At 31.7% G+C, this 21,333-nt stretch overlaps 1 protein-coding gene across 1 annotated transcript in view; it reads right to left on the reverse strand.

Annotated features, from left to right (window-relative positions):
• The window catches only part of LOC126749070 (leishmanolysin-like peptidase), a 105,656-nt gene that overhangs the window by 1,431 nt on the left and 82,892 nt on the right, over positions 1 to 21,333 (reverse strand). Inside the window, exons 5-12 of the mRNA XM_050458688.1 lie at positions 13,603 to 13,896; positions 13,110 to 13,313; positions 12,830 to 13,052; positions 11,563 to 11,750; positions 11,106 to 11,238; positions 4,878 to 5,037; positions 225 to 391; positions 44 to 163 (exon numbers count right to left, since the gene is read on the reverse strand). Of these exons, the coding sequence (XP_050314645.1) occupies positions 44 to 163; positions 225 to 391; positions 4,878 to 5,037; positions 11,106 to 11,238; positions 11,563 to 11,750; positions 12,830 to 13,052; positions 13,110 to 13,313; positions 13,603 to 13,896 (1,489 nt within the window). The remainder of the gene's footprint in view (positions 1 to 43; positions 164 to 224; positions 392 to 4,877; positions 5,038 to 11,105; positions 11,239 to 11,562; positions 11,751 to 12,829; positions 13,053 to 13,109; positions 13,314 to 13,602; positions 13,897 to 21,333) is intronic.

Genomic DNA, 21,333 nt, shown 5'->3' on the forward strand with positions numbered 1-21,333 from the left:
AAGGAGATTAGTCTTATTGGTAAAAAGCTTATTCAAAACTTACTGCGCAAATTTCTCTACAAGGAGGGCACACAACACCTCCTTTATGCAGCCATCCGTTATTGAGGATTCTTATAGAGATTTCTTGATTTGCATGATAGCATTCATACGAGTAGTTCCCAACCTAATTTATAAAATTAATATTTAACAAAAATATTGCCATAATTTATAAAATCATCGCTCACCAAAATATGCAGCCTTCCATTTTGGCATCGGTAGCCGTAGCACCCTGATCCCCAGTGCATCCACTGTCGTAATTGCCTACAAGATTTTTCTTCCCACATATGGTTTGTATGCTCAAAACATCTAGAGTTTTCTCCGTACTTTTCAAGGGCAAAGTTTTTGTCGGGATCTTAAAAAAACAGGAAAATGTTAATATTTTACATTTATATTGATTTAGTTCGTTGCTTTATTTGTTATACAGTGTGCTCATATGTAATAAAATAAATTCCAAAAATACTATTCCTTTTTTATTTCTTTCTGGCCTTATTTCAAGAGATATGCTTAACCAAATGACACCTTGTCATCTCAGCTTCTCGTTGTAACATTCATATAACATTCAGGGTCATCTTGTAAGAGCATTTAAGTAGGTACATCTTTCTTTAAATACGCAACAATTTCTCTTTTACCAGTCTAAAAACAATACAGGTAAGTGTATTGAACTTATCTGTATTGTTTTGGTCTCGATGGAAAAATAATTTAAAGTTTTAAAAAATTATTTGAATCCGGTATAATACAATATGGCATACAAAAATGTTGATGATAGATACTAAAAGACGAAACGTTGTACATCAATTTTAAACAAAATGTTATTTACTTTGACTTACGGCAATGATTTTTTTTTCGTGTTTTCTCAGAAGAGTTCTCGGAATAAGCAAAAAATTAGGCCATTATACCATATTTTAACGGACTTGTATCTTTTATGATTTTCGAGATCCCAGTGGTTATCCCCGAATTGATACCCTGTACAGGAATACGCTTCCTGTTTTTCTTCAAAATTACCCTCTAAAAATGATAATATAGATATATGTATGCGGTGACATGAATTCAGAGCTTACCGACAATCTTTTAATGCGGTCTTATGGAAAAAATTACCATTTAAAAAATTAGAATTTTAAATTTAGAACTTGTAAAAATAACTATGTTATCACACTATAAAGGTCAGGGAAGGTAGCAAGCATCATGGAATTAAATTTTTGATTCCACTTAATATAATAAGACAAGATATTTTAATTCTAGACATCTTTCCAAAAAAAATGAATCAACTGAAAAAATTAAAAAATTATATTGATATGAATTTATTTACCTTAAGATGGGCCCTGCAATGTGGATTTATCTGCAGGATGAATTTGACTTAAATTTAAAAGAAATATAATTTTATTACGTTCAGGAATTTATACTGTCTTTTGAATTATTTCTTTTTTTTTTAAGTAAAATTTTATTTTTTACAAAAAAAATAATGAAATGGTTAAAAAAATATTTTTTTTACTCACGTGATATTCAGGTAAAAAAACTAGGTGGTAAAACTTTGATGTACAGAATGATAATAATTATTTATTTCCAGTATATTACGATACCAATGTGATCCTATAGGCCATCCTATTGGTATACATCCGGTTGACATACAGGTAAAAAAAATCAATAGATATCGTTTTTATAAAATTCACACCACAAAAAACATAGTGTGGCGTATTGTTCATCAACACGTTGTACGCAAGAAAGGCAATCCAAAACTGTATTATCTTGTAAAAAAGTTAATTCGTAAAATATCAGCAACAGGAAAACAAAATATTCTTTCCATACATTCCGCTAAAAAATGGATGAGAAGACTTCAGACTTCAGCTCTCACACTTCAGACTTCACACTGCAAAAAAAATAATTTACGAATTTTATTTCAAAAATAATTTAGTATTATTTATAATAATGCTTTTTACCTATTTAATTGGCAATACAGTTTTTATTGCGTTTTTTTTTAGTATTAAATCATTGGTTTTCATTATTTAACTAAACTCAATTTTTGTGAGAATTAATTTTTTTTAAATAAATTGACTAAACAGTACACTGTTTGGACAACCACTAAAATTTATTTGAATTCCCATCCTCTAAAAATTACAATACCTTTTACAATATTTTACTGAATATATTAATAGTAAATTCAATTTTTAAGTCCTAATTAATTACACAAAGTGAATTGTTAAAAGAAATATATATACCACAAAAATGGATATTACATTAATTTTGATTATTCATAAAAAATAATTTAATGATTTAAATACATATACGCTTTAAGCACTTTTACAGCATGGGCAATTTCAAGGAAAAATTGTACCGGGTCCTATAGGCTATATATTTATTAATCTTTGGTCGCTTTTATTATATGAAGGTGGTCTAATAATATATCCGATCTAACAAGGATACAAGACTTTTTCTTTAAATTAATTTTTCTACAGTTCTCTTGCAAAGCTATTCATCTCTCCCAATGATGGTCAAATCTTTTTAACCCTTCTGCTCATGATACTCGCATCAAAGTCTATATATTTCAATTTCATTCTTCATTCAATACATAACATTCTTCAAGTCTAGATGTTTATTAAAATATATAGACTTTGCTCGCATGTAATGAACACAAATTTTAAAGCTTCGGTTGAAACAAATATAAAATCCTCGGACAAGATGTATTCGCTTTTAATGGAACCTTGCTTGGTGGAGCAAAAATGTCTGTCATAAACAAGGTTTATGGGGAATTCCCAGAGACTTCCTCAAAGAGATATTCTCTGTTAAATGAATGCAAATAATACCTTATTTGAGTTTGCGCTTGCAGTCGTTCGGTGAATGTTATGAACGTTGGCTGGCTCGTGTTTGGCCCCTGATAAGTAATGAATATACAACGGATGACATATTTAATGCCGACGAAACTGAGATTTTTTTAAAATGTTACCAGATAAATTCCACTAATTAAAAAGGAAGACATGTAGTGTGTTTAACGAATGTGTTATCTGTTCAAGGAAAATTTCGAAATCCTTGCTGCTTTAAAAAACTATTCCTGTTGACTATGCTTGGAACAAGAAAGCTTGGATGACATCGATTTTCGAAGATTATATAAAGAAGTGGGACAAAGAGCTAATTAAAGCAAATCCAAAAATTTTATTGCTAGTGAATAATGGTTCGGCTCATCCGGAATGTACCAACCATCCATAACTGTTTTTGACATGCTGGGATAGTAAAAACCACAGCTACCATCACGGAATCAGATTCAGAAGATGACCTTCCTTTGGCCGAGTTCATAAGAATTAACAAATTAATGGTTTAACAGACTTTGAGGATTTCGTTGTTGTAGCTAATAGATAAAAAATTATCTGTCATAGACTTGGTTAATCAAACACTTCAGGAAGAAATTGAGGATAATGAAGATACGGTTGAAGAAAACGAGACAACCACAGAAGAGTCTATTAGTTGTGTACAAATCGTACAACGGTATTTTCAACAGCAAGAGAACAGCACTGAAGTGTTCCCAGAATTAATTTCTCTTTCTGCAGAACAATTTAAAAATAAAGCACTGTGTGCAAAGTAAAATCACCCCCTTTTTTTAAATAAGGTTTTTAAACATATAAACGTATTTATCTTTAACAATAAAATTACTTTTTTTATTAAGTAGTGCATACATAATTTCTTTCATCTCATAAGATGGTATCATAAACTTCTACGTTTTGGTCCTCTCGAGTCGATTAAACACGGATTGCACTATAGTAGTCAGTGTCTTTTTCCGGAAAAAAAATATTTATAAAAGTGTTGGTCGCCTCAGTTGAAAAAATATTTGTCCTTTTAGAGCAATTTTAAGATTATTAAACAACAAGAAGTCATTTGGAACTAGATCTGGTGAATAAGGTGGTCAAACAGTTGAAACCGCCATTCGCAGCTTTTCTCTAAATGTGGTAATTTTTCCGCAATCTCGGCTTTCACCTTGTCCGGAAAAACAGTCGAAAAAAAACAGTTTTTTTGGAGACGATTCACTTCACGCAGTCGACTGTTTTGACCAAAGTTTTATCTACGGTGATTAATTTAACTTTCATTCTAAGGGCCTACGCTTTGTTTTTGGCCTTTTAGTAAATAGTTCATTGAACACCTGGTGAACTTTTGGTAGTTTTTGGTACTATCCGTTGGGTGAGTCCACAAGTAATTGTACGATTATTGCTATTGCTTCGTACTCCATTTACAGTATGCACAAATACAGTTTGATTTTTATTTGACAAGTAGCTCTGAATTAATTTTTTATAACTCATTTAATTCTGTTAATGTTTTTTAATAAACATGCTAATATTTGTGAATAAATGTAAATAGCTAGTAAATATTTTAATTGAAAAAATCGTACAACTTAGAATTCAATTTTAGAGCTACTCTAAATTTTAATAAGAAAATTAACTAATCGGTATTTCAAAATTTTCCTAACTATTTTGGAACTATTAATAATTATAATTAATAATAATATTATAGTCGGTTCACTTTTGTAAAGCGTTATTAATACATCAGGAAAATGACGAGTATTAAAAATAATATATAAATTTTTCTTCGTAAGAGCATCGTAACTTTCTATGGAGACTTTTTTTGCTATTTTTTTGATTCTCAAGGATATAGCTTTTTTTCTGTAATGGATTTGTATTTGACAAATAAAATTTGGAAACACTCTTCGGTTTCACTTATATTATTTGAAGGACTTACTTGACCTGCAAACCTTTCTTATGTCACAAAAAAAGTTTTTAGAATAGTCAGAAATTACATTATCTTTCTTTATAAAATCTGTCTAATTCATTTACAAAATTACGAAGTTAAAAGCTACTTACGTGGATTGTTCTCTTCAAATTGACAATGGGACCCTCTGACAACGATATTGTTGGAACGCCACGTAAATTCTTGAATATAAGGACAATAATCGGCAAAAGAAACTGATCCTCCATAGCGTCCTTCTTCTCCGGGATTCACACCTTGTAAAGAGTCGAAATTCTAGAAACGAAAAACTTCTCAAAAATCGCGCATTTATCAATAGCAGTGCCTTAAATTAGTTTAATGTTCAAGCCGCCTAAAATACTTCTTTATCTGTCCTTGGACCAGGACATCTTGTCCTTGGCAAACTAAATGTGCTTAATTTTTTTATGCTAAGAATTATAATGATTATTTTAAGAAGTAATTAAATTATACCTATTATGATTATTAAAAAGTTTAAAAAGTTATTTAAAAAACAATTTTCACTGATGAGAGTCTATATATCCTCAAAAAGAAGAGAACAATAAAAAAAATATAAGCTCTCTTTTTTGGGCCCCATTTGATTTGGGAACTTGCACCTTGAAGCCACATGAACCTGTTGAAAAGTAAAAAATTCAAGAAAAACTTTTATTTTTTAAGGAATACAGGTATAAAAAATGCTTGTACGTAGAACATATAAGAAGATCGGGGTAACAGTCAACCAACATGAATTAGCAATGATTTTTTAATATATTAATTGATAGATTTTTATACTTCTATTTTAAATAGATAAAATGGGTTTTATAAAATCCAGCTTAAAGAAAATAAATACATTATTACTTAAACCAACTCTTTGTAATTTGCCATTGAATTACTGATATATGAATATCCTAAAGCAATTTTCAACCAAGTATTTAGAAAAAATCTGAAATAAATTTCGTCAGTCTCATTCCTCAAGTAACCTTCCCAACAAAGTTTTTGACACAATGTTATTCTGTAGTGAAAAGAAGAAAATGCCTAGGTACTTTTAAATAACCTGACTTTAAGACTGCTGATAATGTGGTTAATTTTTCTCATTACTCGAAACCTCAGACCTAAAACCGACATAAATGTTTACAAATCATAAAAGAAAGTTTTCACTAACCCTAAAATCTTCATCCGAGTCATGAATCATGTTATCACATTTTGTCGACGCTGTTTGTGGTTTTCTGAATTTGGTACACGACAAGCGTTCAGAAATTACAGAATTGCTGCATACGTTCTAAACATGGCCTAATATATGTATACAGGGCTTTCATTTCAAAACGATCCGCCCTTAATAACTTTCTTAAAAAAAAAAAAAAAAAAAAAAAACACATCAAATTAGATATACAGGGGGACGTTTAACTATGCATTTACTGAAGTTCTGTCAATCACCTCCTCACCTCCAGCTAACCTCACTTTAATATGTCAAATGGGAACCCCCATTGTGTGATACATCATAGTAAGGAGCGTAAAATTCTCTATTCAACGGTACCAAAAAAAATGAAATCGGTAAATGTGTAAGCAAATAGTTGTCGAAAATGTCTAGAAATAATGAATATTTTATTTACGCCTAACTTTGGTATGTCAAATGGCTACCCCATGGTGTGATACATTATTTTAAAGGCATTCATTATGCTATCAATGGTTGTAAAAAAAAATAAAATTGATTGACCAAGAAGCAATTAAAGTGTAAATCGGTACGGTAGAAAAACAAATTTAATTAGTTTAACAAGTTTATTTTATTAAATGTTCAAAATGCGCGCCGTTATTAGCAAGACAATAACGAAGCCTATTTTCAAACTCCTTACGAACATTGGCAAGGGTCTGCCCGCTAATTTCTCTGCATTCTTGAAATATTCTATTTTTTAAATTCTCAATACTCTCAGGTGGGGTTTTATAAACTTTGCTTTTTAAGTAGCCCCAAAGAAAAAAGTCTAGTGGGGTTAGGTCCGGAGACCACGCAGGCCATTCGATTGCACCACGTCTGCCAATCCACTTTTCTCGCAAATTTTCATCAAGCCACTCTTGAACTACCAAAGTGTAGTGCGCGGGAGCTCCATCCTGCTGAAAATGTATATTATTTTCATTCAATAATATAGCACCATGTTGATCTACTTGATTTTCCATAGATTGGATGATGGAAGGGTATATTGCATTTTCTAAAAGGTTTAAATAAATTTCGCCAGTCAAATTTTCTTCCAAAAAAAATGGCTCGAATAATTCATTCCCATAAATTCCTGCCCAAACATTAATTTTTTGGGGATATTGGGTATGGCCTTCCCGAAAAACATGCGGATATTCATTATCCCAGTATCTACAGTTATGTCTGTTCACCAGGCCATTTAAAAAAAAGTCGATTCGTCACTGAAGCAAATGTTCTTCAATAAATGGGGATCGTCGTCAATTCGCTGGCACATCACTTCACAAAATTGAATTCTCCTATCAAAATCATCTTCTCCGAGTTCATGGAGAACATGAATTTTATAAGGAAAGAACTTATTTTTTTTTTAAACTTTATGTATGGAACCAGTGGACATATTTGTTGGTTTTGCGGCCCGTGGTATAGACAAAGTTAGATCCATAGCAAATTGTCCTGTACTTCAACTTGGCATGCCTGATCGACAACTCTATTTTCATATTTTTTCTTATTGCAAATCGATCCCGTCTCTTCAAATTTTCGTATCAATTCTAATACGTATTTATGGCTCACGTTTTTATCTTGATACCTTTCATTCAATGCTCTGGCGGTTCTGCGAGCCCACCGATCTTGAAAATTATTTCTATTCTTTCGGCTAGCGTATACACCATTTTATTAACTCACTGTTTTAACTAAAATTGAAAAATTGCACGCGTCAAACTGACAGTTTTAACAATAATAAATCGCCTGCTTTTTAAACGCCTTAAAAATGTAAGGTATTGCAGTGTTTTTTTGTACCTATTAGGTAGGTTTCGCAAAAAATATAAGTGAAATAAATACACATACAAAGTTATACGACTGCAAGGATTTTTGCAAAAAATTTGAAGACACTCTTTTTTCTCGCAAATAACGGTACACATTCTTTACTTAAAAAAATAAATAATTTGCTTGAACTAAATGTACTGTTTGTTACCACACATTTTAACTTCTAAATTGCTTGTTTTTTTTTTTGATGATCTATTATAAAAAATGTAAGAATTTTAAAATGATGTAGGTACCATACTAAAAGTATTCATTTAAAATACCAAAGTTTGGCGTAAATAAAATATTCATTATTTCTAGACATTTCGGTTCTTACACATTTACCGATTTGATTTTTTTTGGTACCGTTGAATAGAGAATTTTACGCTGCTTACTATGATGTATCACACGATGGGGGTTCCCATTTGACATATTAAAGTGAGGTTAACTGGAGGTGAGGAGGTGATTGACAGAACTTCAGTAAATGCATAATTAAACGTCCCCCTGTATATCTAGTTTGACGTGTTTTTTTTTTTTTTTTTTTTTAGAAAGTTTTAAGTTATTAAGGGTGGATCGTTTTATCGTTTTGAAATGAAAGCACTGTATAATTATCCCAGTGAATAATTATTTTCCTAGGCACGTACTATATTGGTCGTAAATGTCCTGCGTGGGATGGTCCAAATAAAAATACCGTGGGACGTCTTGTGGACGTCCTGGATGGGATTGTCAGAATTAGGATAGTCAAGGGATGTCACTTAGATGTTTATATTATCCCTTATATTAAATATATATCATTATCTAATATGAATAAATTTATATTTTTTTAGTTAGGCAGTAATGAGATAATGTAGATATAGCTTTTCTTTTTTTCTTAAATATTTTAATAAAAAAATTACTAATATGCATCCATATTATATATTTTTTGTAATAAATAACTGACCTTTTTTTTGCGAGTTATCTTTGTATAGTTTTTGTACTATCCCTTTTATATCCTATAAATATCCGAAAAACGAAAAACGTATTGTTTGTTGTCCTATATACATCCACTTGACAGCCAATAAGTTACTCGTACGTAGTACTATCCAAAGGATGTGTATGAGATCAACTTGGGATCCCATTTGTAGCCCGTACTATTCCAAAATTACGTCGCTGGGACGTCCCAAAGATTTCATGTGATGTAACGGGACGTCCCTGAGATTTATTTTATGTCCCATTTTTGCGTCACTGGGACGTCCAAGGGACACTCTTATACTGACTGGATAGTTTTTACAATTTTATTTCTATATAATATTTTCTTATTTTCTGCCAAAAATCTCAATTCTATAAGTTTAGTTTACTTATTAGATTATACGAAATTAGTTACTGTAATACAAAAGCATTCGGATAATCTTTAACAGTCGAGAAATTTTGTTTTATATGATTTAATTTTAATTAACAGACTCTTAATTAACTACATCTCGCTTATTCATTTCATTCTGAAGGATTTATAATTTATTATAAAATATCCTAACTCCTCTGCAATATAAATAGTTTTGAGAAATGTGGAAGTAAGATAGTCACAATTCTCGAGGGATTATGAGTGCAGATGAATATAATTTCAAGTATTTGAAAGCCATTTTAATTTTCACGTTCTATAAAGCTACGTCGTGTGAAATAAAAAATATGAGCAATATAAAACTCAATTAAGTCAAAAGATTTTTTTTTTTTAAATCGACATAAACACTAGTAAATAAATACAGAGTAATAAATATTTCTAGTAGTCTTATGTGATCGTGTTTAGTGTGTACATAATTGTAAATTGAGTCAATTGACTGTTAATTTACGTCAAGTTTTTTAATTTATACCTAAAGAACGGGAAAAAATTCCACATTGGTGTCAGGTGTGAGTTGTAAATTGGACGTCAGTCAACTGACACGTTGATAAAAAATAAATAATGAACTGAAATAAATCAGACTAAAGTGTGTGAAAATGCTAAAGCTGGCGGATTTAAAAGTTGCTGACCTGAAAAAGGAGCTGGAGAATTCGTTAAATTGGAGGTGAAGTTGCTAGAGAATTTCGCCTGTCTGGAAGCTAAATTTCTGGAAAATACTGCAGCTAGAAGAAAACTGTGCTAAGAGAGTTGAAACTATTTTTAAAAAAATAAAAGAACTAAAAGGAGAAATTCTGGAAAAATCTTCTTTACTGGAAAAGGGGATTCTTCCATTGGTGGCATTCGTACATGATATAGGAACTTCAAAACAGATTCGCAAAATTAGATTTCAACACTTTCAATGAGCTGCACGGTAGATCTTAGTAGCGGATTAGAAGATCGAAGTTCGTGCCCATGTGGAATTTGACGGGTCTGGAAAAGCAAACGGTTGGTCACCCAGGGAGAAGGCCACTGCCCTTACGTTGGTTCATGTCGTCGCCATCCTGCAAAGAATATTCCTCGAAGAGCAAGAAGTCTGCGACCACCTGGTGAGGCATTTGGCGATGCCTTATGGCCAGTCACGCCTGAAATATGTAGTTGAAAAATCGGTGCCAAAAGGGAAATCCCTACAAGAATTTGAAACCGAAATGTCTCGGAAAGAATCATGGGACGTTTCGAAGATCAATAATTCCTGGATGGATTCCGCGTTAATAAAATGAGGTAGAACCTACTACTAGCATATCCACCTAAGCTAGTAGATGCAGGAACACAGGCCTCTTGAACTCGAAATTTTCTGATTAGGTCAAGCGGATCATTAGGGAGGACGTAGTCATCTATAAGTTGGAGTGCAAAATGTGCAACTGTCCTTAATGAACTTTTTAGATTTCTTTGCAATATTATGTGTAGAAGAAGATGATTAATTAATGTTCTACAATAACACACTTGAATCCTTGACAAGTTCAGAATATGGAATAGGAATTCTAAACCAACAGTTTGCCAAGTATAACAATAACCTTTAAGCACAAGTGCAGCCTTACATTTCTTTAAAAATAAGTAGTAGTATTGTTTATTCTACATAATTGCTGTCTTCTGTGGAGCTTCAGAATAAGATGCCATAGCAAAGGTGTGGTTCGGGCAAAGTATTCATTATTTGCAAAATCTAGATAATTTACTATGATTTTTAGAGAATGATAACCAGATGAAACTTTAATACAAATATTTTAAATATGCTCACAGAACATTAAAGATTTATCAATAATCAGAACCACGTAAGTAAATAATTTCTTACATATGCTTTAATAAAGTGCCAATCGATATATGTCTAAAATATTCAGGTTCTTGCTTTAAATAAATCGCTAGGTCGGTTAATTTAGTGAGTTTTTAAAAATAAATCTAAAGGCTTATATTTTCAACGAGCCAACTATTTTAAATACTATATTAAAATATGAAAAAACTTACTTGATACATCCTTGGTAGTTCTTCAGGAAACTCCATTAGATTACAAAGAGCTACAGAGGTTCGATCATCTGTACATTCAGTTTGCAAAGGGTCTTTTTTAAGTTTTGTACAAAATGGATGTATAGAGGCTCCTCTGCAAAAAAGTAAACTATTTTTTATATCAGTTAAATTCCAAATAATTGAGGTTTTATAAATAATTGCGAACTCCAAATAAAATTTGTTTATTAGATTATATATTTTTTTTAATGTTAAAGCTAAGAAGAGAGTTCAGAGTATTATAGCTGGATGGAATATATAAAATATATAAGTTATCGACGTCGTCTAGTCATCTTCAGAGCATTATAGTTAGTTATTAAAAAGTAAAATAATAAAAAAAAAAATAGGAAAATTATTTTTTAAGTAATTAAATAATAAAAGTGGTTAATAAATATTATATTTAATTGTGTTTTAGTCATACTTTGCAGATTTCATGGAGATCCAATCCTTACAGCTCTTCATAACAAAATCACAACCCAGATTCTTTCCCCAAGACATAGCGCCCGCCATGGAGTAATTTGCTGTATACCATCCAGTATCTTCCATTAGGGCTAGGGTGATTCTGGATATTATTGGATTTTGTGTGTAAGTTCCTGTCATTGCTTCATTCTGTAATTAATTATCCAATAGTTAGAAACAGCCAAAATATTTCTCTTCAAAATATTGTCACTATCTCATACTCGATGTGAGTAATTATTGGTTTCAACATTAAAAAATTAGGTGTTATAAAAAAATATAATATTTTTGGTACCTTTGGCAACTGAACCAATTGAAAATAGTTGAAACTACAAGTTTTGGTCAAAATTCTCGAACTTACATTAAGATCGAGAATAGGTTACGCGTGCTTTGCTCCTGTGCCCTAACGTGTTTTTGATCTGATAAAGGCATCATCAGATCTAAATAAAATACTTCATAAATTAAAATAACATATATATTAAAAAGAAGTACTTGATCAACAGCTTCTAAAAATTATAGTTTGAAAAGGCGCAACTTTAAGACGTGTACACTACGGTTAGATTACGAATATTAAAATATTCTATACCCAAAACAAACAAGAAATAAAATTAAAAAAAGGAAAAAGCCAAAATTGACCAGACCTAGGCCCGAACCTGCAACCCGGTAAACTATTGCTGTATTGGCAAGTGCTTTAACAAACTCCACCAAATGGGCCATGTTGTGGAAATTATAACATAGGTATACACCCTCTCCCCGAATTTAATAAAATAGCGTTTTTGTCGTTGGTTATCGTGAAAGAACTGTTTGAATAAATATTTTAAAAAAATAGGCCTTGTGATACAAAGAAGAAACACATCTACAATTTATAGTCTTTTTTGGGGACTTTTTAATATTGCATGAGAATTTGTATTTGTTGGAAAATTTATATATATTTTATAAATATTATTTAACGGAAACCATTATTAAAAGCAATGTATTTTATTAAAGAAATTAGTTTCTGACAAAGGTATATTAAACACCCGTAAAGTACAGAATTAATGACTGAAAATGTATATCTATATACTATAGTATTAGTATATATAGTATTAGTATAGTATATATACTATAGTATTATCACTGGGTAAAGACTTTCTGTAGATTTCAAATTCAGCTTGTCGTCTCTACATGTGTTACTAATTAACAAAATATAAACGTAATATAAATATAATACTTATTTTTTTATTTTTAATTACCTCAAATACTCTTTTTTCCCAGTGTGTAAGCGCAGTTCCTTCATCTCCTTGGTCCTCCAGCTCCGCACCCTCTAACTGCGAGCAGTTAAAATAATCTCTTGCTTCTTTAGTAACTGTTGGAGTCACCATTAGAAACACTTGCCTTTGAATATACCCATCCCTTACAAACCAAGGCCTTGTAAAAGAACTGATAACTTTCTCACTCCATTGGTAAGTTTGTAGGCTATTTAAAAATTTATTGTTTTAGAAAATGTATACTTGGTTTATTGGGTTTACTTACGATTCATTTAAAGGGGGTTTACCAGTTTCAGGACTACGTTCTGTCAACGGATTTCCTTCTCTATCTCTATAAAACGCATAAAGGCTTACAGAAAATCCTAAGGCATGCAAAATTTCATGTTTCACTGTAGATAAAAGAATTTCTAGCTCTTGTCTACTGGTGCTAATACTGTTTGGACAAAGGTTGGCGTGTCCCGCGATAGGCCTGTAAATCAGAACGAACACATTGTAGGAAAAAAATTGTTAAAGGCGATAGATATGATTTTAAAGATTTGTAGCAACATTTTAGCTATATTATTAAAACAAAAAGAGATATTTTCTGTCATATACTTTATACGTATTGACCTGATCTGCCATTTTCACATATCTCGATAGTAGCCAATTATAAGGTAATTGTTATGACAAAAGGATTAAAATTTAAGTATTACGTATATAAGAGAAAATAAATCTAATTTAGCCACGAGCATATTACATTTAAGTCATATTAAACATACCTATCTAATCCAGACTCTTGTTGACAATGGCTGGCATAGGCAACGGTCAAAGATTTGTTGCAGCGGTCAGTTTGCATAGCAGAAACGTAAAATACAAAGTCAAAGTCCGGGATACCTTTGCCCGCTTTGGATCCAGGTAGGCTCCTACAGTTTTGTCCCGTAGAGTTGCATACCCTACAGACGTCAAGATGCTCTGAAGGCACCTCTACTTCGCCGCACATTGTCCGTTCGTTACATACGTTTATACAGTGGGTTTGACCATTCTTTACGAATACTTGAGAATCACTGCATTTCCTAAATTGAAACAATATTAATAGTATTTTTTTAAAGTTAAGAAAAATTAAAATATGTACTTAAGTATGTGGGGTAATACAATTCAGATTTACAGTTTCCATATTACCAAGGTTTACTACGATTATGTGTGAAATATATTTTTAAAGGTAATAAGGTCTGATAGCCGCACGCTCAAAAAAATCAGCTATTCTACCGCGCAACTAAGGTTTTATGCTCTAAAATGGTATTAGGGTTTTTCTTGTTGACCCTGTTCTTAAAATACCCCCGAAGATGAAGATCGCGGTGATTGACGTGCTGTTATACGCGAAATAATGTATACTGGAAACCTGAACGCAGTAAATATATAGTTTTTTCTTTAGGACCATTTTCATTCCAACAATATGGTTTGAAACAAATATTCTGGATTCTCTAATTCCCAAATGCGGTAAATTAGCATGTTCACGAAGCTTTCTATCGGAAAGCGCTAAAATTTATGACTTATAGGCTTTTATTCCAAGATGTTAGAGTCTGTACGGGTGTCAATGCAAATCTTTTGTTCAAAGCCGTTACCTAGTACAGGCAAAATGCTGCATAGAATACGAATCCATATTTTCGAATTATCGGCAACAGTTTCATGAACAATAGCAATATTATATTCCAAACGACCTCTACGAGCAAGCCAAAGAGTTTTGATATTACGGATATAGTTTCGGAAACTCTATTCTCTCAAACAGTTTATTTTGTACGCCAAAAATTTTTTTTTTCGAATATTTTTCGTTTTTTTTTATTTATGTTTTCAGGTTAGAAATTTTACATTGACCGCTGACAAAGTTAGTGATGTTTCAAAAAAATATTTATCTGTTATGTGGATACTTAATATGTATCAGGCTTTGCAACGTGACTTACTATTACAACTTAGTAGTATTTATATATAAATCCCTTATGGAAAGATAAAACAAAATGTATGTGTAAAAAGTTAAAAAATAACTGTATATGACTCACCAATAAAATTTAATATGGATCTGACCCTTCCCTTGTCAGAAATTTTAAAAAAGTTATAAAAGACGGCGTGCGTCTAAAGAATTCTTTTAAGACCTAATAGTACCAGTAATGATGCGATAGAACCGTACTTCAAACTATACGAAGTTTTATTTCTACTGTATTAGAGTTTTTTTTAATGAACAGCTGAACTTTAAAGTTAGTATGTATACGATATGGATATTCTACGAATTTTTACAATCCTTGTTACGATACGAAATATGTAAAGTTTCAAATATTTGTCTAACAATACATATAGCTATAGTAAGCAATTAGATATCAATTACGAAGATATTGGCTTACTAAGATTAAATTGCCTGACAAGGGTGATATAAAACATAACTTAACATAACCAATAAAGGTATTTCAATGTGGATAGTTTATTCGAACATTTATCACGTTCATCTTGATTTAGCTACAACTAATTGAAGAAAAATAGTTTAAATACATTTATAATAGCACAATAAAAAAAATATTACGTATCATGACAAAATATTTATTTTAATTTACTTGTATTCCATTGATAATTGAAATATTTATTTTCACTCATTATACCAGAAATAACAGTGGCAATTGAAAAAATGAGGGATTCTTACCTATCGAATAGAAATAAAAATAAAAACATCATGGACGCTGAAAGTTATTTCCCCTGATGTGCCTTGATATATTGACTAGGGACAATTATTGCCACTTCTATATATTTAAAATTAGGGAAAAAAGATGAATATTATAGAGCTTTAATATTTTTACTATGCAAAAGAAATGGCTGATTCATATTTAACTGCGTAAAAAAATTGGTCTTTTTTACAATACAAAAAGTGCAATGTAACATTGTTTCCTTCCGCGGAAAAAAGTTAAATTTCTTACTGAAATCTAAATTTTAAATTACTGTCATGGGGAAAACGGAAAAGGCTAAAATAACAGTCTCTAGCACCATACCCATAACAATATAGTTACTAGCCAAGCGATAATAAAAAATTATATTTATTCAAATATATACGCGGTATTCTAATAAAAAAGCTAATATCGCTGGTAATCATTTGTTTACAATAACAAAATATGGAAAAAATAATTCCTATCTCCGTATTTTAACCTGTTTTGACCAAAAATCGGGGGGTTTAATTTATTTTTTTTCGAAAATATTGTTTCCTTAGTGATTAATGTTTAAAACACAAAATATAGGTACGTGTTACCATCGTTTCTCCACCAAACCGTATAGTTATGATAGAGTTAGTAGCGATTTAACAAAAAAAAAATGGAAGAAAATGATGATGGTGATCCTTTGTGCAAAATATGTAAAAAGGATGTGGAGGTAAATGAACATGGTCTACTGTGTGAGGGAAGAAGCCAATCTTGGTACCATACTGCCTGTGTAGATATCACAAGTCAACAATACAAGAAAATATCTGGAGATGTATTAAACATTCTTGTTTGGATTTGCCCTGCATGTAAAAAAAAGAATTAATAAAAATGGAGACCTTTAACACTAAGGTAAGGTAACCCTAACATTCAAACGACCTTTAACACCGAGGTAACCCTTTATTTGACAAATTTGCAACTAGGGAAGAGAAGGTGTATAACATTTCTGAGAATATGGTAAAATGTAAGTCTACTTATTTACGAATTGCTAAGGAGGAATATATGATTAAACCAACTAATTTACCTAATTTGATTATTAAGACAAAGAATAAAAGATTCTATGGAAATTGGTGTCAGGATAAACACGAAAAAAGAGCTTATGAACGGAAAAATGATCCTATTATTTCCATCGAAATCCGACATGGAACAAATGAAGGAGAGTGCAATGAAAGAGTTAGGAAAAAATTATGAAATAATACAAACTACACTGAAAAATCCTCAGATAAAAATTACAGGTTTTCTACAAGCGTGCAGTGACGAGGAGATCTGGAATGAAAAAAATTCAATCATTTATTGGTGACGAATACTTCAAAGTTAAAGTAAACAAAAACCCATAAAACTATATGCCCATTGTTCACCCAGGCTATTTACGCACTATATATGTACTTTTATGGAGAACAAAAAGATTTATATGGGTTGGCAGAGGCTTCCGGTGTATGAAAATATTAGCATCCTGGAGTGTTTTAAGAGCCAGAGAAGTTGCAACTATGCTGGGGAGCATAATACAAATAACTGTCTTTGAAAACATCAGAACTCTAAATGCGATAGGTGTGATATGGCAAATAAAAAGACAAGCCATTACATAAATCATAAAGCAAGTGATGAGCAGTGCCCTACTTATCAGTCTAATGAGCGCAAAAGCAAAAATCAACCATGGTTGATCCAACTAGTCAACTTCTTAAAATTGTTCCTCAGTCTTCAAATGCTTCTTTAAATGCTAGTCCAGACATTCTGGTACATAGGTTAACACATAAGGGGTTTATCTACAAATTTTAATAACCTATTAGTATTTTTAGAAACATACAACCTTTATGAGTTCTGCGATATATTAATGACTTAAATGTATATGTTTTAGCAACATATAGGTCTTCATCAGGAAATTTCCAACAATTCCTAAATTCAATTGAATCAATTATAAATAAAATTGGTATACATAAAAAAAAAATTTGTAGGAGATTTTAATGTCCACTTCAATACTGATCAGCAGAATTTCCTTGACCTTTCTGACATCATGGGGAGCTATGGTTTTAAACAAACTATAACAGACCATACAAGGGCTGGAGCTTGTATGGACAACATTTTTATAGATTTCAGTACTGATTCCTTTAAATCCAGTGTGTTCGATATTGGGATATCAGATCATCTTGGACAGGAGCTTGAAGTAATCGTTGAGAGTATTATTGATGGGACTCTGCACCACCATAAGGTATGTAGGCCTCTGACCCAAAGAGGTATGTTGTCTTTCTTTGAACTGGTTTTCTCATATAACTGGAAATTTGTGACAGAGGACAGTATAGCTGTCAATGACAGTTTCAAAATATTTCTATCTTTTCTAGAAAAAGCATATACTCAATCTTTTCTCCTAAAAACACATCGGGTGAGGACCTAAAAGCCATGCGGGATCATCTACAGCTGCTGAGTGAAGTGTCTCGACAGTACAAAAACAGATATTTTGAAGGGGAGTTTAAGGACTTTCAAAAAGTTTATAGAGCTGCTATACAGGAGGCTGCTATACAGAGAGGCAAAAAGCCAATGATAAATTCATCTCATCAGCTTCTAATCCAAGTAAGGCCGTATGGCAAGTTGTTAATAGTAGTGTAGGTACGTCAAAAACGAAAAAATCTCATGAAAGTTCTTTAACGGCTGACGATTTCAATAATTTCTTTTCACGTATTGCCCATGATACTGTTAGAGACATTCCACTGTCGCAGGGTCACCCAATCCAAAGTCTCTCTGTTCTGGGTATGCCGGAGAATGTGTTCTCTTTCTCTTCTGTATCATTCATAGAAGTAAGAGAGATTATTGATGGCTTAAAAAATAAGACTAGTCAAGACATCTATGGGCTAAATGTCAAATTAATTAAGTCTGTTAAAAACATTATCATAGCTCCAGTAACAAAACTAATAAACAGATGCTTCAGGGAGAACACTTTTCCAGGTGTCCTCGGATCAGCCAGGGTAATACCTATTTTTAAAAAGGGTGATCCTGATCTTTAAAAAATGTATTGCTGCTCAACTTCTGAAATTTTTTGAGGGTAACAATCTTTTCACATCCAGCCAGTTTGGTTTCAGGAAGGGTAAAAGTACCACTATGGCCATTTTAGACTTAGTTGATTACTTGTTAAATGCTTTTAATAACTTGCAATATGGCAGTGTCTTGTTCTGCGATCTGAGCAAGGCATTCGACTGTGTCCCCCATAACATATTGCTGCAAAAACTTTGTAAATATGGACTCAGTCCCAACAGTGTTAAACTTCTCGCTTCCTATCTGGCCAATAGAGATCAGATGGTAAGTGTTGGTGGGGTGTCATCAGCAAAAAGTGGGATAACCATAGGTGTTCCCAAGGATCTGTTTTGGGGCCTATCCTCTTTTTGATCTATATAAATGATCTACCATTAACTGAACCATCTGGTAAATTCACCATTTTTGCTGATGACACAACAGTGGCATGTGCCGAAGATACTCTTGAGACCGTAGAGAGGAAATTAAGAGTATTGCAGGGTGGAATTCAGGAATGGTTTAACATGAACCGATTGCATCTCAACGGAGACAAGACCAACAAAGTTATTTTTACTCTGAGACCAGCTGACATATCAAAGGATTTTTATATTAAGTTTCTGGGAGTTTTATTGGATCCTCTACTTCACTGGCATTCCCACATTAATATTGTTGCCGGAAGGCTAAAAACATCTATATATGCCCTTCGTCGCCTAGCTCGATGTTTATCTGAATCTGGCTTAAGAACAGCCTATTTTGGCACCTTCCATCCCATAGCCACATATGCTATTCTAGCGTGGGGTCATGCCCCACAAACAAAAAGGTTGTTTTCACTACAAAGAAGGGCAATCAGAATTTTGGGTAGGCTGGGTTGCAGGGAGGATTGTAGATCTGTTTTCTCTATGAAGGAAATACTTACCCTACCTTCCGTATATATATTGGAAAATCTTTTATGGGTACACAGGAATAGGGATCAGTATAAAGTACATGGTGATATACACAACTATGGTACTAGAAACATAAAAAGGCTAGTTCCAATTTACCAACGCTTAACAAGGTGTCAGAGTGGTCCCGGATTTCTAGCTATTAAGTTATATAATAAACTTCCTACCGACTATGTGGATTTAGATTTGGAACGTTTTAAGAATAAAATAAAACAAATAATAGTCTCTAATGCCTTCTATTCAACAAAAGAATTTTTAAACTTCACATTCTATCTGTGATATTGAGTACCTACATATTGCACTAACAACTAGTATTGCACTACATACCTATATATTGCATTTTATTTAAGACATATTGTGATTGTGTATTATTCATAGTATGTATATCAATCATTATGTTTTCGTTTTAATGAGTTTTATGTGGTGTTTTAGGAAAAATTATTATCAATTTTTATAAACAGTCATCCTATTTTTTAACTTTGTAATTCTTGACTTATGTGAATACTATTTTGTATATTGGCATTAATAAATTGATTGATTGATTCAATGTTGACATAAATTAGAAACTCTACAACAATTTATTGTACTCTACAACAATAATTATACCAGGTTTTCATTGTTATTATAATGATGGTGACTACAATATTTTTGATGAGATCATTGTATATTGAAAATTAACCTTAAATCCAAATATTGTAAATTATCAACTTCTGAATTCAAAAGTAAATTTAGCAAAAATTACAATTTTTGTAAAAAATATAAAATATAATATCTTTGCTATACATATACTGATGACCGTCACCAAGCTGGAATAATTTTTTAACGAATTTAAATGATTTTTTTAATTAAACCGGTAATAACAATACTAACATTGATATTCTTATAGGCGACATTAATATTAACTTTCTTAGCAGGGGCAACTTTGAAGTAAATAGATATATTTCCCTAATGTTGTCGCATGGATTTTTGCCGCTGTGTCATAAGGGTTACGAGGGAGGTGAGTAAATCCTGCCTTGACCATATTTTTCTACCGGGCAAGAGCAGAATATTAATTAGAAAAGCAATTACTTATATTATAGAACGTAACCTAACTGGTAAATCTAGCTTAAATCCCAAGATATTTGCTACACACCAAAAAATTAATAAGCGGGTTTCATGTTGTGACCAATTAGAAACAGCTACTAATCATCTGTTAAGTAAATTAAATTGTATTTTAGAAAAATCTGAATGTCACAAAAACCCATTTACTACTAAAAAGCTTAAACCATGGACTACTAATGGTTTAAGAAAATCAATTAAAAATCGTGACAGGTAATGTAAGTAATGCTTCTCCAGAAAAACTAGCAAAATATAAAGAAACCAACTTAACAAATTACCAGTATACGACCAAATTTACCCAAAACTCTAATGATATTAAAAACTTTAATATCATGACAAGAATATATATAATTTAAAGACCAACAAATAGTAACGACGTCTTAGAATATATCAAAAATTTAAAAAATAATTTCTCTCCTAGTTTTAATAAATTAATAACTGAGATAATAAAACATTTTCATATCTGTGTAGCAAAACCATTAGTTTATATAATTAATTTAATTTTTAAAACTAGTAGAGTACCTGCTAAAGTATGCTAATGACACGGCACAGCGGTAGTGTTTCATGCGAGCATTTCATGGGACTTGGAAATAACAAAATTCTATACCGCTTTTTTTTTAATGAAAAATTTACTAGATACATTTAAATTAACACTCAGTTAAATTAACAGTCTCTTTATATTGGCTTTTTCATAACTATTGCCAACAGACCTACATTTATTTAATGATGTGGAGCTTGATGG

Source organism: Anthonomus grandis, chromosome 22 (assembly GCF_022605725.1).
Source record: "Anthonomus grandis grandis chromosome 22, icAntGran1.3, whole genome shotgun sequence".
Lineage (NCBI taxonomy): Eukaryota > Metazoa > Arthropoda > Insecta > Coleoptera > Curculionidae > Anthonomus > Anthonomus grandis.